Source organism: Crocuta crocuta, unplaced genomic scaffold (assembly GCF_008692635.1).
Source record: "Crocuta crocuta isolate KB4526 unplaced genomic scaffold, BGI_CrCroc_1.0 scaffold149, whole genome shotgun sequence".
Taxonomy (NCBI): domain Eukaryota; kingdom Metazoa; phylum Chordata; class Mammalia; order Carnivora; family Hyaenidae; genus Crocuta; species Crocuta crocuta.
The window spans coordinates 9,799,265-9,818,023 of NW_027551561.1; the positions used below are offsets into that span (position 1 = coordinate 9,799,265).

General features: G+C 41.0%; 1 protein-coding gene across 2 annotated transcripts in view; it reads left to right on the forward strand.

Annotated features, from left to right (window-relative positions):
* The window catches only part of AP2B1 (adaptor related protein complex 2 subunit beta 1), a 127,761-nt gene that overhangs the window by 98,799 nt on the left and 10,203 nt on the right, over positions 1 to 18,759 (forward strand). For both annotated transcript variants that reach the window (XM_077749740.1, XM_077749741.1), the window contains 2 exons: positions 12,897 to 12,981; positions 13,906 to 13,992. In XM_077749740.1, the coding sequence (XP_077605866.1) occupies positions 12,897 to 12,981; positions 13,906 to 13,992 (172 nt within the window). The remainder of the gene's footprint in view (positions 1 to 12,896; positions 12,982 to 13,905; positions 13,993 to 18,759) is intronic.

Consider the following 18,759-nt stretch of genomic DNA (forward strand, 5'->3'; position numbering starts at 1 on the left):
GGGGGTGGGGGGTGTGTGTGTGTGTGTGTGTGTGTGTGTGTTTGCCAGTGTATGGCCCTGAGAAAATTCTGTGCCTTGGTACTCCTACATTGCAGTTCCAGCCTGTGAGACAATCAGTCGCAGATGGTGCCTGTCCCTGATATTTCATGGCTTACATATGTCAGTTCACACTCAGAAAGCCCATAACTGTAGCTATTGTACCAAAAAAACTGGTAAATGCTTCCAAATGGAAGACCTTTTCAGCAGCTTCCATCAAATGAAGCTAACCAGCTTGGCAGTTGCTGATTTTTCTTGACTCTCATGCAAGCCAAACAAGTTCAGTGTTAAAAACCTTCTTTGGGGGCGCCTGGGTGGCTTAGTCGGTTAAGCGTCCTACTTTCGCTTAGGTCATGATCTCGCGGTTTGTGGGTTCGAGCCCCGTGTCGGGCTCTGTGCTGACTGCCAGCTCAGAGCCTGGAGCCTGTTTCAGAGTCTGTGACTCCCTCTCTCTCTGACCCTCCCCTGTTCATGCTGTCTCTCTCTCTCTCCTAGAAATAAATTAAAAAAAAAAAATTAAAAACAAAAACAAAAACAAAACCTTCTTTGGTCTTCCAGGATCCACAATTGAGGACTCTGCACTCATGGGACTACATGCTGCTTGAATAGCTGTTGAGTCCTTGAAGTGGTAGATTTATGGGAAGTATAAGAGATTCCCAGGCCGGACAGATAGATCCAATGCTGAAAATAACCCCTGTAGACAGGACGGAACCTGAACTATTCCATTAGCAATATGTAGGTCATGGAGTCTTGGTTATGAAAGATGAAAACATTTTACTACCAAAGGAAAGAGAAAATTACTTTCTGTGATTGCTGCTTCAAAAAACTGTTTAATCTTTATTTATTTTTGAGAGAAAGAGAAAGCAGGGGAGGAACGGAGAAAGGGAGCCACAGAATCCAAAGCAGGCTCCAGGCTTTGAGCTGTTAGCACAGAGCCCAATGCGGGTCTTGAACTCACGAACCATGAGATCATGACCTGAGCCAAAGTCAGACACTTAACCGACTGAGCCACCCAGACACCCCATTGCTACTTCAGATTTGATACATTTTTCATGTCTCATCTGAGAAATTAGACTGCCTTACATACTAGATATTGCTTGACTAGATTATCCTTATTGATAATACTCCTTATCCTTTTTATCAAGATATTCAAGATTCTACTAGGCTGTATCTTTTGTCTTTCTGTAATAACCAGCACTCAACAACTGGCTTCTGGGACTGTTTTAGGATATACCTATTAATAGCAACTGCCCCGCTTGAATAATCACCCATAAGCAGTAGCCAAGAATTCTTTGTCCTGATAAGCAGAGGTGGTCCAATGAATCATAACTCTGGCATCAACACAGGACACAGTTGTTCCTGAAATCCAGAAATCAGTTCTTAAAACACCCAAGCTTGTGACCTAGTTGCTCATAAACAAGGGTCTCTAAGATCAGATTTCTCAAGTAACAGAAGCCCATGCTACAAATCTTCAGCAAAAAATGAATTTCGTAAGGTAGTTCAAAAATGGTAATAAAAGTGACTTGTGGGTTTTTATCTATTAAAATTCCAGCCATCTTTATATCATGATGGTAAGTTAGGAGTTGATGATGAAAAATGGAATCAATTTTGTGGCTTTGGTTTGATAAATGGAAAGTAGACTTAACCACGTGATCTTTATGCAGTAGGGAATTTTAAATTCTGAGTAAAAAGTAGGCATCTCTTTCTATCCCTGTGTTCTCATTATGGTTGATAATCTATGCAAAGCCATACAGTACATTATGGGTTGGAATTAGAGAGCTCACTGTGATTTTTCTGAGCTGGATTGAAGCCCACTCAAGAGCCATATCCTGCTCTCATTCATATTTACTCTCTTATCTTTTGCTGTAATACCATGTTCATTGAGATAAAAGAATTTGCTTTATTTACAACTTTTACGTAGGAGTTAAGCATTGGCTTCATGGTATTGACGTCCATATACCTTGAAAATAAAACTTTCAAGCCCTGTTTGTGATGGAGTTTACTCTGTATTAGCAGTAATAGCATCTCAACATCTACATGAATACTACTAGTGATTTACTACCCTAGAATGACCCATTCCATCGTAAGTTAGAAAGTTATTTATATTGAACTAAAACATGTCTTCCTTTAAATTCTATCTGTAGATCCTAATTCTGCAGCTTGTAGTTATATAGAACAAGTTTCTGTCTGAATTAAGGTTCATAGGGCTTGAAAATCCCATCAGGCAGGCCTATAATGAAAATAAATTCAGTTTGAATTCATTTTTCTCTTTCAGTCCACTTCAGGAAAGCCTAAATTTGTGGAAGGACATTTTATTTGTGTGTACTGCAAAGAGATGCCAATTTTGTTCTTCTAATTTTAAGTAGAAAAATTGGTTAGAAATAGAGACACTAGTGAATGTACTTAGAATCAGTTACAGTTTGGAGACCAAGGGAAATATTATTTAATCATTTTTGAAAAGTGTGTGAGTAAATGGTGGTCCTTGGTTTGGTAATGTTCCTTTCCAGGAGCCATTGAAGAAGTTGGAAGGCTGAAAGCACAAAACTTCTCATTTCCATAGCTCATACTCTTCACAATAATGTCCCTTCTATGGGTGACCCGTTTCCCCAGTAAAACTGCTCAGAGCCAGCATCTGTGCATGGCGGCCTGTTCCTGTGCCTAGTCATCTTGAAAACCATATGTCCTCCTTTTGTCCATGTTAAGATGAGATAATCTACTGGGACAGAGCATATGCACACCTGTGAGCACCTTTGATTTCTGATTTGCTGCTAAGTAATCTGAGATTGTATATTTATTATCGAGAACCTAGTTTAGATTCTAGATCAGTTTTAGTCCAAGATTTAAAAATGAGTAATGTTGGGGGCTCCTGGGTGGCTCAGTCAGTTGAGCATCCCAGCTTTGGCTCAGGTCATGATCTTGTGGTCTGTGGGTTTGAGCACCACATGGGGCCCTTACTGACAGCTCAGAACCTGGAGCCTGCTTCGAATTCTTGTCTCTCTCTCCCTGTTGCTCCCTTGCTCGCGCCCTCTCCCTCTCTATCTCAGTAAAATAGATAAACATTTTTAAAAAATTTTTTAATGAGTAATGTTCATTCACTGAGGTCTGTGACTTTCCATTGGGTCTTCTGTCTTCTAACGTACCAGACTGAGATGTGGAATATCTGATCACTTTAACTGGTAGTTTTGACTAGTCCTGTTTTCACCATTTTGTGATTCAGTACAGCATGTATTAAATGTTATTTTTTAAGTTTAACAGTAAGCCCTACATTGCAAACAGTTCATGCTGTTATAACAAATAGTATTCTGAGATGCAACAGCTGCAATCAAAGGCACATCAGCTAGACCTAGCAAAGGAGACAGAGAGGGATGGATGCCTTATGGACCCCAATAATGCCTATATAGATAGGGCAGAATCTGTTTAAGGTAAGACTTTAGGATTTGGGGAACTGTCAGGCAGGCTGAAAGGCCTATGAGAATTTGCTAGCTGTTTCTGGCAACTGAAACTGTATAGAGTCATTCTGTTGTAGGCCACTGGAGGAAGAGAGAATTTGGGGTTTGTAATAGAGGTTTCTTGATAGTAACCAGATTGGTCAGTATAATATGGCAGGTGAGTTCTATGTTGGCAGAAAGAGGTCACATACATATTTGCTGTAAGTTTCTGATATATTTGCCTGACATCTAAAACTTCTTTAGAGGAAGCTAGGGAGCACCTGGGTGGGTCAGTTGGTTGAGCATCCTGACTTCGACTCAGGTCCTGATCTCATGGTTCATGAGTTCAAGCCCCGCATTGGGCTCTTGTTGTCAGTATGGAGCCTACTTTGGATCCTCTGTCCCCCTCTCTTTCTGTGCTTCCCTCCATTTCTCTCTGTCTCTCTCAAAACTAAATAAGCTTTTAAAAAAAAAGAAAGAAAGAAAGAAAAGAGGAAGCTACCAGAGCTTTAGTGTATCTTAGCATTATTTTCCCTTATCCAGATTCCTTGTGCAACGGCTGCCCTGTTCAGTGACCTTCTCCAGATAGCCGTGATCCTGTCAGAGTTTTGATAGCTGCTTAATTTTTGCTATCTCACTGCCCTGTTCTACTCAGCGATACATCGCCAGTCTGAAAGAACTTGTGTTAATATTTTTTTCTGAGTAGAAAAGCCAAAATCCTAGCAGTTGTCTCCAGGCCCCTATGTGATCTAGCCATGCCTTTCCTCATTGACTGCATCTGGGACACTTTTCAGTTTTAATCAGAGGACTACAAGTACAAATTCATTTTCATCCAAGTAGGCAGAACAAACATTAGAAGCTGTTGCTTCTTTACTCTGTTCATCAATATTTGAAAGGGCAAAATCGCAGCACATTAATGGACCCCAAATCCAAGGTTGGAGGTAAGTAGGAAAATAGAACGTATTTCTGTTCTAATATTTGGAGAATGTTTTCTGTTGCTAACCTATGTCTGTGTGCCAATTTAAAATAAATTGCCACTATGCAACTCTTTATTAATCTATTATCCTAGTTGCCTAAGACTATTTTGGATAATATTTTCAGAGTAAATTTGTAGGCTCAAGGGTGCTCTGTAAGTGTCTGAGGACCTCAGAGAAAACCAAAATTATTTGGATGCATGTTAGGAATTAGAGCTGAACAGTTCCCTTTTACTGTAAGACCAGAAAGAATCCTGTCTTTTTCATAATCGTGATAGACAGAAAGCTAGAAGGGGACAAATTTTAAGAGCAAAAAAATTGTCTTTTGCCAATGGATATTCGTTGTATCTCATTGCTCAATTCTTTGCTGGGTAACAATTGATTCAAATACACAAAACAGTCTAGGGGCACCTGGGTGTCTCAAGTCAGTTGGGTATCTGACTTTTGATTTTAGCTCAGGTCATGAACTCCCAATCTATCCATACCACTTTACAATCTTTCTTTCTTTAAAAAAAAAAAAAAAAGTGGTGGTGGTGGTGGTGTTTTTTAATGTTTTATTTTATTTCTGAAAGAGAGAGAGGCAGTCAGGCAGTGTGAGCAGGGGAGGGTCAGAGAGAGAGGGAGACAGAATGGAAGCAGGCTCCAGTCTCTGAGCTAGCTGTCAGTCAGAGCCCGACGGGGGCTCAAACCCACAAACTCGTGATATCATGACCTGAGCCGAAGTCGAATGCTTAACCGACTGAGCCACCCAGGCGCTCTCTCTTTTTCTTCCTTCCTTCCTTCCTTCCTTCCTTCCTTCCTTCCTTCCTTCCTTCCTTCCATCCTTTCTTTCTTTCTCTCTCTCTCTCTCTCCCCCCTCCCCCTCCTTCCCTCCCTCCCTCTCTCTTTCTCTCTCCCTCCCTCTCCTTCCCTCTCTCCCTTTCTTCCTTTCTTTCATTTTGAGGGGCAGAGAGAATATCAAGCAGGCTCCATGCCCAGTGTGAGCCCAACTCAGGCCTCAATCTCTTGGTCCATGACCAAGAGATTATGGACCTGTGGTCCATGACCAAGAGATTATGGACCTGAGCCAAAATCAAGAGTTGGACACTCAACTGACTGAGCCATCCAGGTGTCTCACATGCCACTTTACAATCTTAATCTTCTCTTTGGTGTTCTAGAGATACTAAGTTGGCCTGCATTCTAATTCATGGAATAAACTCTTTGGGAGTTTTTTTGAGATGGAGATTAAACAGATCTCATGACAAGATGGGAACCACAGGAGGAGTCATGGTTATTTTGGTTTCAGTATCTTTTGGTTTCTTTTCACCTCCTTTCAAAACCAGGCCTACTAAGAGAGCTTGGCTCTTAGGATCTCCTTGCCTTTCTAAACCCCAGTGATTATAAGCTAGTTTAAGAGATCATCTGGGGTCTGTTCAGAGCTTTCCTTTCCTTTCTAAGAGCTCTTTGATCATGGAACCTTTAAATGCCATGTTGTTGCCTAGGAGGAAATTAACAGACATGAGCCATTGCTTTTATCAGGAAGAGGGGAACCTGTCGAATTTTCCTGTAAGGAGTCCCACCATCCCCGTGCTCTTAACAGTGAGAAAGTCCTAACTGAGAGTAAACAAGCCTGGTTTTTATCTACGATAAGCAGCAGGTCAGTACTATTTGAGGGCTGCTTAGCTGCCGTGAAATCCATCTGCTTTGTTGGTGGAGTGAGAAAGAATATGTAGAGTGTCCTTGTTGGAATCTCAGTCTTGGAAGTAAACTAAAGATGCTGGTCAAGTTCAAATGTGATTAGCATCAGAAGGAAAGTAAATTGACACTTTCTGTGGCAGGTTTCATGATTACTTCTGCTCTATTTTTACCTGTAATTTCTTTTATACTTTAAATGTCAATTTCTGAGAATTTTCAACTTGTTGGTCCACAGGGTTTGAAAGGGAAGACCATATTTTATACTAAAGATGGTAGATATTTTGGGGGCATTGACCAGGGATGCAGAACTACAGGTAGGAACTCCAGCAGCTAGCAGATTGAGTCTCAGATGACATATATCACACAGTTGGAGTCTTTGCCATTAAAAACCTGTCACTCAGAGCCATCCCCCCAGGCTCTGTTGACTAGGTGGTGTGGTGCTTAAAACACATCTGAATCATCATTCCTCATAGAACTGGAGATGGTTGGCGTCACTGCCTGGTCCTAGCTTGGACCAGCCTGCAAATAATCTTTCTAAAAGCTAAGTGGAGAGGAGGAATGAAAGAAAAAATATTCTTCGGAGACTTGGAAAGGTCACAAGTGACGTCATGGAAGAGTAGATGATATACTCTCAGAGGTGAGCTCTGTGCCACTTGCCTGGGTTTTTCTTGTGGCCCTGCCTCCTGCGGTTATCTGTGGTGAGAGTTCAGACTGAGTTCATCTCGTACCTTTTTATAGTACTTTTGAGTACACTGGAACGAGGTTAGAATATTAATTTAGCCTGCTCGTCTCCAGCTGTGTACCATAAAGAGGCTGCAGCTACCGCAGCAGGCTTTCTATACTATGGAAGGAAACTAATTGCTGCTTACAGGCCGAAGCTGACAGGCTACACTTTCCCCAGCAGCCATTGAAAGTAACTTTTGATAATCATTATTATTATTAAGCATTTATAGCCTGCTTTTGTGTTTTCCAAGTGCCTCATAATCATTTCTGTTTGCTCCTCCTGTTGATGTCCCTGAAAGGCAAGTTAATACTGTTATGGTCACACGTTGCACGTGACAGAGCAGAGGCATAGAGGATTAGGTAATCTGTTCTTTGGTGCCATCTGTGATTTGCCGTAGGCATCCTCAGAGCAGCTTGAGGTATGCACTCTCTTCCTTTGCCCATTGAATCCATTTCCTCACTGCATGTGAATATTTATGGCCTTTAGACTTTTCTGACTGAAACTTACAGTAAGAAATAGGGTTTATGTAAACACATACACATACTACATACGTAAAACTGAAACAGTTTTGGGAAACATTACTCAAACGTTCATGAGATGCACTATAATATTTTCCATTCTGTTTTATTTTTTATTTTTATTTTAGATATTTTTTATTTTGAGAGAGAGAGAGCCAGCATGCAAGCAGAGGAGGGGCAGAGAGAGAGAGAGAATAAATTTTAAGCAGGCTTCATGCTCAGTGGGCAGAGATTGACATGGGACTCGATCTCACAACTGTGAGTCATGACCTGAGCCTAAATCAAGAGTCGGACATTTAACCTGAGTCATGTCTGAGCCACCCAGGCGCCCCTCTTATATTGTTTTATTACGAGTTTCAACCCAGTATCTTAATTTTAAGAAGCATCATTTGGTCATGATCCACAATATTTAAACACACTGCTAGGAGGTATTTGAAGTGAAGAATACACATGGCACATTTTCTGGAGCATCAGTTTTAGTCAAAAGTAAAGGGATAAAACACATTTTCATATTCAAACATACAGATGCATTATGAAATAGTGTGGAACTTCAAAGAAATTTTGTTCTTACGATGGGCTACTTCATAATCTACCCCCAATCCTCACCCTTCCTTCTTCTTCCACCCAGGTGCGTATGTCCATACTTTACTTTTCTGTTAAGGGAAGTACACTATAAAAACCTTGAGAAGTACTGTCCTTTGGGAAACTGTAGATCAGGTTTATATCTTGTCTAAACCTAAATGTTTTTCAGGTACTTTGAGTAATATATTTTACAGTTCGTGTTTTTATTGACTACTCACTGTGTGCCCGCCACTATTCTAGAAACTGAGAACACAGTAGTAAATAAGAGACAAAACCCCTTCTCTCGTAGCATTTCCATTCTGGTGCAGGGTTGTGTATGTGTGGCATGGGGACAGGCAGTAAGTAAACCAACAAATAAGTAAAATAGTATGTCAGATGAAGGCAATGGAGAAAAATAAAGCAGAGATTGGGATAGGTGGTCCTGGGGTTGGAGATTGGGTGGTGTAATTTTATAAATGCATTGATCATGGAAGACCTGTGTGGAAAGATAATATTTGATTAAAGCAAAGACCTAAAGGAGGCCTGGAATAAGCCGTCCAGATATTTGGAGGAAAAGAATTCCAGACAGAAGATACAGCAGTTGCACAAAGCTATGAGATAGGAGAGTACCTGTTTTGTGCAAGAGAAAACAGCAGACTCGTGTGGCTGACATGGAGCTAGCAGGGAGAGAGTCATAGTATATAATATCAGAGAGGTAATAGGCATCAGATTATAGGCAATTGTAACTTTGGTTTTTATTCTGAGTGAGATGGGAAGTCATTGGAAGTTTGAGCAGAGAGGTATTTATGAGCTGACCCACATTTTAAGAACTCTCTGGCTCCTGCGTTGAGAATAGACTGGGGAAGCTAGGTGTTACAGGGGGTGGAGGAGGCAGGTGCAGAAACAGGGTGACTGTTAGAAGGCTTTGTGGTATTCTGTTTACTGAGTTTGGAAAGACAGCAGGGGGTTCTGTTTAGGGATGGGGAGGGGAGATCAAGAAATTGATTTATGACATGTTCATTTTGAGATAATGAGTTATCCAAGTAGAGATACTAAAGGCAGTTGGGATATATATGTCATAATTGATTTCCCACAGACAAGTTAGGCATTGATATTAAAACTCTCAGAAAATAGTTCTCCAGCTTGTCAGGATTATGCCTTCCTATTCTGTGTATGTTGGAATGGTGAATTTCAAAGAAAGAAACTCTCTGAAGCAATCAATATTATCCTCTTTAAGGTTCTATTTAAGAGTAGCTTCCATCGGATTGGAATTGAGCTGTTTTTCCCTTGATTCTTTTGGCCTAAACTCCCAAAGAGTAATTGGCGTATCATCCGTGGAAAATCTAGTATTTGGGTTGTGATTCTTAGCATATAGATGTTCTTTTAGCTCAGTGATTTCAAACAAAAGAGCTTTTATGTATCATCCACCTATCCCTGCCTCACTGAGTACAATTTGCCTAACAATAGGTGTTAATGGGATTATGTTAGGCATACAGATGATAGAGGTAGAAAAAAGGCTGGAAAATGAATGTTTCATTCCATTTGCTCAACATCTTCCCCTTAATTTCATGGAACAAATACTTATTGAGCCACAGACATGTCAAAGATAGTGAGAGCCCCTGCCCTCAAGGAGCTCATTATATTATGAGGGAGGCAAATCTAAACAGGTTATGGTGGAAGTGTATGCACTGGGTGCGTGGAGAGAGATTAGAGTTTTCCTGAGAAATCTTAAACTTGAACTGAATCTTAAGATTAAATAAATAAATATGGGGCACCTGAGTGGCTCAGTTGGTTAAGCATCGGACTTCAGCTCAGGTCACGGTCTCATGGTTCTTGAGTTAGAGCCCCTCATCGGGTTAGTACAAGCCCCGCTTCAGGTGAGTGTAAAACCCGGTTTCTTTCTCCCTCTGTCTCTGCCCCTCCCTCATTTGCTCCCCTCCCCTCTCTCTATATATAGTTATTCCCCAGACAGCTGAAGTGTCAGGAGAATATATTAAACAGAAAGAACAACATGTAAAAAGCCACAGAGCTATGAGTTTCAGTGTTTGGGGAACAAGAAGTAATTTTGATATGGTTGAAGTTAAAGAAATAAGGTGGAGAGGTAGGCAGGGGTCAGATCCAAGAGAACTACATACTCTTGAATGAATGCAGTTCTAGCCAAGATTAAAACTGGGAGCTACAAAATACGAAGTCTGAAAAGCTAATGTAAGAGGGAAAGTGCCTCCCCTAGCATGACCTGTGCTGTGGATCCCCAAAAGAGAGATTTTCCTAAGGGCACAGTAGCAAGAAGAATCATTAAGCTAACAGTTTGCTAATAAGCCTTTTTTTTTTTTTTAACTCTTCCGATCTCTTTTTAGCATAGCAGTAGTATAAATTTTCACTTGAGTTTAGTATAGTTATCCTGTATTATGAAAAATTCTGAATAAAAAGGCAAAAGAGGATGAAGAGGGAATTTCTCTTTCACAGACACTTGTTATCTTACTATAAGGCAGACCATTCTAAGTGTTCCGTCAATACTAACTCACTATTAGTGCATTCAGCACCATTATCTTCATCTGCGGACAGGACACTGAGCTAAGTACTACTTGCCCAAAGTCACACAGGTAGTAAATGTGATGGAGTCAGAATTTGAAATCAGGTGGTCAGGTCTGGTTCCCAAGTCCACGTTCTGAACCTCTATGTCTGCTGCCTTATTTGGATGTTCCAGCTTTTCAGAATTATCTAGAACAAAAGTCCCAGGATGGTTTTCAGGGTGTCCTAAAACCCCTGAAATTATATGTCAAAATGCTGCATGTATGTTTTTCAGGAAGAGGGGCCCCGAGGTAGAATGGTTTAGAACTACTGACCTAGAGGAGCTTCTCCTGTCTTTTCCATTGTTAAAGGGCTTCAATTAGAAGAATAAGATATTTACAAGCTTATTCAGACTTCTTAAGTGACACTGTTCAAAATTTATTGTTTATCTGCTTGGTCTTCCTAGGAACTGTTTCCAAAATAGACTCACCAGGCTCCAGATTTAGATTGTTATTTACATAGGATGAAGCCTTGGCTTCTGTTTTGAAAAAATCTCACCGGATGATTCTTGTATGTCTTTGGTTAAGAACCACTAATAATATCCCCTGGAAGACACAGATTATATTTTCTGTATTCTTCCTTTTATCTCAAATGTTTGGGACATAGTAAACATTAATAAATGTTTGAATGGATGGCACATTGTGAAATATGACTGCTTTACATTCAAAGATGATAGTAACGATAATCACATTTCACATAAGACCTTTCTGTAACCCACACTAGCCCACATAAGCCACCTCAGTTTTCCCTTCTAAATAAACACCCTTTAACAGAGCCTGGAACTACCTCAGAATCTTTTTGATGCCCTTATTTGAAGTAAGAGTTCTTCACTCATTGCTAAGTACCAGATGATTTAGAAAATATATCTTTCCCAGCAGCATACAACTGGTATAAATCTTTTAAAGTGGTGCTCTAGTACATCTAAATGTCTGAAATCCTCTTTCCTGAGGCTACTCTGTTTACATTTACCAGACTCAGGCTTTTTAAGAATCCTGCTGTCTCAGCATTTTGGGCATCAGATTGTATGATATAGGTCAGAAAGTCCTGTGGGGTTGGTAATTGAGAAACACAAATTACAAAGAAAGTAATTTGATGGGTTCTTCTGGGAGAAGGAGAAGAGAAAGATGGTGTCAAGTAGACATAACCCAATTATGGAGAGGAAGTAAAGATATTACTAAGCTAGGGGAGTTGAGTTGATGATAAACATAAAAGAACCGGAAAAAACTTGAAGATATTTGCATCTCATGGCCAAAGTTTTGATAAAGAGCTAGATATGCTGTTGAAGTATGGACATTTGCCCCAAAGGGGTAGGGGAGTGGTGCCGGATAAGCACTTTATTACTTTATTTGTTTAGAGCAAAAGGAAAGAGAAGTATGGTTACCCATTATAGGATTTACCCAGAGAAATGCTTTCCTGCCATGCCAAGAGCATAGATGGGAAAGTTACCAGTTACAGAAACCAGTGGGAAGTGGTGGTTTAGAGCAATTCTCCTCCTCCTCTCCCATTTTACAGTATGTGGTTTTTATAATCTGCTGCAGTGGAACCTGCCTGTTTCTGAATATATACACCAATCAGTGTCACCCCTGAATAAAAGCACTTATTGTAGCTTTTTAGAAATATAAACAGCATGCTCTGAATTGAACAGGCTGTGGTAGAATCACTGCCTCCCTAAATCAGAAGCTTGTATTGTGAGACGAAAACACATTTCTTTGGTTGCTCTAAGGCTTTTCCTTCTAGTCCTCAGATTTAGCACTGTTGGACCAGCAGGCTTTTTCCAACCATAGGGCTTAAGAAAGAAGATTTTATAAGAGAAACAACTTTAAAACTTGTATCTAGAAAGATGTTGGGGATTGGGTAGTGCTGTCTGCACCAGTTACTTTGGAAAGAGGAAAAAATAAAGGCTTAGAGTCAAATTTGTATTTGAGCCTACTGCTTCTGTGCACTAGCAGTATGTCCCCGGAGGTTTCTTAATCTTTAAGAACATCAGTTCCTCATCTGTCAGATGAGCAGGGAGTGACACCTACTTTGGGATAGTAACAATGAGGAATAGAAATAATAATCATTAATAGTACTTAGTAAGTGGGAGCAGAGCTACTACTATTAATAACCATGAAAACAAACAATAACTGAATAGGTTATTCTGGGTGCAGAACTTAACGCCTTCCATTTATCCCTCCAGGGCTCCTTCTGGAAAGAGGTAGAGTTGCAGGTTGTCACAGGGCTCTCACAGTGGAATGAGTAGGGAGGGATGTGCTTTGCAGTGTATGGGCTGGTAATGTCTTGATTGGGAAGTCCTGCACTGTCTGTAAGAGGAAGGAAATAGAGTGATATATTTCTAGACAAATATTCTTCTTTCCCTCCTACCTGGCTTCTTTGATGTCCTAATTTTCCCTCGATACTTTCCTGGCAGGTGGCTGTGAAAAACAATATTGATGTCTTCTACTTCAGCTGCCTCATCCCACTCAATGTGCTTTTTGTAGAAGACGGCAAAATGGGTAAGTACGTCCTCCTGTCCTTCTGCCAAATATACCTTTGCCCTTCCTCTGAATGTCAGACTATAGCCCAGAAGTACAAGTTCTTTTGAGATTTAAAAAAAAAAAAAAATGGAGATGGGGGTAAGTCTGTTTTAAAGGTCTAAAGCTTGCTAATTATGTTTATTCTCCTGAGTGACAGTTGGTCTTTACCTTGTTGTTGGTCTCTATATCACAGTGCCACTTATCTGAATAATCCAGTCACCCCAGCACAGAGTAAGTGGTTTGGTGACAAGGAGATATGGATTTGAATCTCACCTTGGCTCTTCATTAGCTGTGCAGTTGTGGCAAGGTGCTTAACTTTCCTGAGTCTGTTTCCAGGTTTGCAGAGCAGAAGTAGTTATTGTAAAGACTTGGTGAGATAATAAATGCAGATTTAGCATTTAGCCCTGTACTAAGTTCTTACTGTCTCAAAATAAGAAGTTAGTAGCTTATAATAAACCATTAGTACTCCCCATGTGGTTGTTGACGTTTCTCTCTTCCCTTAAGAAACCACCACCTAATAAAACACACTTAAACTGGTACATAATAATTTTATTGGCACTTAATTGATTTGATTCTTAAAATGGCCCTTTGGGTAGGCAGGACAGATGTAATTATACATGATAAAATTAAGGGTCAGAAAGATCACAAGACTTACCCAAAGTCATGAAACAGGAAAATGGTGGAGCCAGTGCTGAACCCTAGATGTAAACTTTTCCGGTGATTGAGATTGATGGGTGTGGAGCACGGCACGTCTGCACAGCTAAGGACTGGCTCCAGGTCTAGGCTGCTTCTGGCTGTGTTGTTGTGAGAGCCCAGCACTCCCGAAGAGAAGTGGTTAAGGTATCAGAAATCGGAATGTTGACAGACTGCACATCCTCCCTTTCCCTCTGCTTCCCCACACAGAACGCCAGGTCTTCCTCGCAACATGGAAGGATATTCCCAATGAAAATGAACTTCAGTTTCAGATTAAGGAATGTCATTTAAATGCTGGTGAGTGATGACTCTGAATTTCATGTGCAGCTTAGGAAATCAAATTAGGTACTTGAAAATTTTGTTTTTTCTTACCTCTGCTTTCCACATCTACTTGTTTCTCGTGCGTATATACTAGGTATTTGACTTTGTAAACTTCTCTTTAAAAACTTGAGATGTTTTTATGCAGGTACTACATTATTCACAAGCTAACAGATTTAACAAACTAGATTGGGTACATCTACCCAATTCTTCAGCAGCTGAACATGTGTTAGTCATGTCACTTGCATATCCCCCTGTAAGCCTCAAGTAATTGAAGTGGCATTTGAGGATATGCACTCTCCCAAGGATTAAAAGGAGTTTTTCTCCTTTTGCATCAACCTTCATTATTGGAAGAAAGGTGACTTTCTGACATCCTTATGCAGAAACCTGTGTTGGTAATTAAACAAAAATAAGTCATGATTGATTAAATTATCTCTTTTTTTTCTTGCCTTGTATCAACTTTCATATGATGATACTAACCTCTGTAATCACCATTAAAAAGCCCCAGGCCCTTCTGTAGTTGATTTTATGACTGCAATTAAACATCAAAGCAGGAACCCAAGAGGAGAAGCCACACAGCTATATCTCTAGGGCTTGATAGGGCTTGTCTCACGGAAGTTTCCTGAGGAGTTGGAAAGGGCCCTGAGCTTTGCTGTGTCCTGCCTTGGTCCCAATTGCTAATTTTTTTTTAATGTTTACTTACTTGTTTTGGGGGGAGTGGAGAGAGAGAGAGAGCACAAGCTCCTGCACGCACGAATGAGCAGGGGAGGTACGGAGAGGGAGAGAGAATCCCAAGCAAGCTTCCTGCTATCAGCACAGAGCCCAATGTGGGGCTCGAACTTACAAACTGTGAGGTCATGACCTGTGCCAAAACTAAGAGTCTGACGCTTAACCGACTGAGACACCCAGCTGTCCCCCAGTTGCTTTTTTTTGAGGTTAGCATAAGGCTAAGTTTGAATGAAAATAAGCCTTAGTGCTTAGTACCTCCTCCTCCGTCTTTTATCCATTTCCTCCTCATGTGTCAGTGGTTCACACATGGGGCTTTCAGTGGCCATCCCACCATGGCTGCAGCATGGCACAGAGAAAGGGGCAATATGGGAATACAGAGAAGGGCAAGAAACTCACTGTCTTGTCTCATTCTACCTTTTCTTTTTAACTTTTGTCTTTTGGGGCTCTATGATGTATTCGTCGTCTGTATTCAGACAAATCTTCTCTTACGGGGCTGCTTCTGAGCCTTTTGAAGAAGTGTCTGAGGAGATGGTCTTCTGTAATTTCCATTGTAATAACTACATAGTTGATTCTCTTCAGGAACACCACATGTCTGCCTTCTTCCTAATGTACTCTTGGTCTGTGTTTCTCACTGACTGGCTATGTATGAATTAAAACCGAAAAATTGTAATCCAGGGGCATGTTGGTGGCTCAATCGATTAAGCATCCAACTTCAGCTGAGGTCACGATCTCTCCATTCTGAGGTTCAAGCCCAGCATCAGGCTCTGTGCAGACAGCTCGGAGCCCAGAGCCTGCTTCAGATTCTGTGTCTCCCTCTCTCTCTGCTCCTCCTCCAGTCATGTTCTGTCTCTCAAAAATAAATAAATGTTTAAAAATTTAAAAAAAAAATCATAATCCAGTTGAGCTGCTTTTGGTGCCGTATTCTAATAGATGACCTGTCCTCTCTGAGGCTCACAGTCAGCTGCCACAAGCCTCATTTCATGAGTGTAGGAGCTTGGGTAGCCTTCCATGGTAGAAGCTGTGCTTCAGGAAGCTGTCAGGTACAGAATCTACAGTGGCTCGTGGTGAGAACCAGAGCAGATTCTGTTAGAGAAGCACCCCTACCCAGCCTGGAAGAGACCCTTCATTCAAGTTGCTCTTGTGGTAGTTGGTCCTATGGCAACATTTCATATATTAGTCTCCTGAGAACAGTGGTCTCTCAAAGAAAAAAGGGGGTTCTGTGGTCAGTTACAGCTGAAAAAGGCAGTACATGATGGGCCTCTGCCAGAAGTTGCCATTGCATGTGAGCACACATACAAGCTGAGGAGCCCGCCATTGAGGAAACCTGTTTAACTTAAGGTTTTGAATTTATTGACTGTGGAATTTAAAAATCACAAAATGCATATTAACATCCTGTGGAACGCCAGTATTCTTTTTCTTTTCTTTTTTTTTTTTTTTAAGATTTTATTTTAAGCCCTACACCCAGTTTAGAGGCTCAAACTCACAGCCCCGAGATCAAGAGTCACCTGCTCCACTGACCAAGCCAGCCAGGCGCCCCAACACCAGTGTTCCTTGACCATGATCTGGGAAACACTGGCCTAAAGGGAACAAAGAAAGGCCAGAGAAATTGGAAAGAAGGTTTGGTTTCAGACATCCAGTATGAAAGGGAAATGCTTTTTCAGAAAAGAAAGAAAGAAAAGAAAAAGAAGTTTGGATAAATGATGGTTTTAGTCTGGCCTGCCAAAATAAAAGATCCTCCTGCTTCCAGATTGGAGTTCTGAACCCTTACTGCACCTTAGTGTACATTTATGATCTTGCCAAGGAGGAGGTGTCTGGCCTTTCTCCCAGTGGGGCTGTGTCCTCTGCTGTTGCCTGGCACCATTTCTCAGAGCAAATTCCATTTTGATCAATTCTGCCATGGCTTCAAGCCAGTTCCTCACTGCCTTGGGTGCTCCAAATACCAGCGAATCGCTTTTCCAGTGACACGCTGCTTTATGGCAGCACAGCACATGGAGTGGAAGGAAAAACAGCCACTTTTGTTTTCCCTAGGAGCCCAAGGCCATCATTTTCCCACACTAAATCACTGCTAATCTTGCAAGACCACTTCCTGCAACTAATCCTTTCTAGCTTTTCCTCTGCATCCACTCCAAGGTCTGGAGTGGCCTGGCCTTTACATTTCCTTCCAGTCCTGAGGGCTCTATTAACAGTATGTTTCCAGGTTTAGTGCCTTCTGATTCAACACCCTGGGTCTAGCTGGGAGCTAAAAATACCATCCTTTCCAGCTGATCTGCCCTAATCACAATAGCACCAACACTTTAAATAGCTTTTCTGTGCCAGAGTAGACATTTGACAGATGGAACTAACACTCTGAGGGCTACAGGAAGTCACAGGCTTAAAGGACTTACCAACCTGGCCTTCAGCCTTTACTTTTGCTCTTATATTTCTTTCTATAGAGAAGAAACAGGAAACCCTCTTCTCAAACCTTAAAAATTATAATCAGATGTTAATAGAAAGGGGTGTATGATAAGGGTGCTTGTGGGACCACTAGTTGTGTAAATACTAGAAACTGTTAAATCACGAAGACCATAACGTATGGGTCTCCCTGCTTCTACTTGTCACCTCTCCTGGTGCATGTATCTGTTCTGCAGCTTACCATTAGCCAAACGTCCGGGTTAATGTATGTCTGGGATCACTATCTTAATTGCACAAGAACTAGTTGCAACACGAGAAAGGAGCCTTTCTGTCAGGCAGTCTACAAACCTGTTTTTTTAATTGTTTATTATATTTTGAAAAGTTCAGTGGCATATTGTATCTATATTCACTAGTTAGGCACTACAATAAGGGACAGATCTTTCTTCTGGTGCAGGACTTAGGTAGCAGTGAGTTCTATTGCTCTCTTGTTGTGGCTCTCCCTGTCCTTTGGAACCTTTCAGAAATGGAGATGCTTCACTGGCCATCATTTAAATGGAGTTTGCTCAAATGGTAAAAAGTGTTTTTTTCAGCAGTCGTAGTAGTTTTGGACTCACTTGGCCCCAAGTGCAAATTTCCCCTTCCCACTCTCAAATGTAAGTACCATATTCACTCTTACTACTGCTGGAAGAGATGTGACCTTAGCTAAAGTAGGAAAATGAAGACCACATCCACACCTCCTCAGATTTTAGGCCACAGACTCAAAGAGCCAGCTTTGGGGAAGAAGACAAATGAACAAGAAGAAACCATATCTGGAAGCAAGTATAAACTTATTTACTATCTTTTTACTCTGTCCTTTGGGGCAGATCTCCTTGTCTTTACCTCTCCTCCTAACATTCTCAGACTCTCACGATGGTGGTAAGATTACATCTTATATGCCAGAAGTTCAGGTATGTAAAATACACATATCTATACATACATACATACAAATGATATCTTGTCAAGAAGAGTATCCCATGCATAGGAGCACATGTATCCCAATGTTCATAGCAGCATTCTCAACAATAGCTAAAACATGGAAAGAGCCTACGTGTCCATCAACGGATGAATGGATCAAGAAGATGTGGTTTATCTATACCATGGACTACTACATTGCAATGAGAAACAATGAAATCTGGCCATGTGTAGCAACATGGATGGACCTTGAGGGTGTTATGCTGAGCAAAATAAGTCAGGCAGGGAAGGACAAATATCATATGTTTGCACATATAGGAGGATTAGGAAGAACTTGACGGAGGAACAAGGGGGAGAAGAAGGGGGGAAATGGTGGGGGAAAGGGAGAGAGGCAAACCATGAGAGACTCTTGAATGCTGACAAAAACTGAGGCCTGATGGATGTGGGGGGGAGGGGGGATGGGCATGGAGGAGGGCACTTGTGGGGATGAGCACTGGGTGTTATGTGGAAACTAATTTGACAATAAACTATTTGTAAAAAAAAAAAAAAGTATCCCAGTCTTGCATCTGGCTCCCATTGCTATTCTTATTAAGTACATTTATAGTCTGATTATTCTTTCATCTATCCACCTTCAAGCTGAAACCTAATATGTAAGATTTATAAAAATTGACTTAC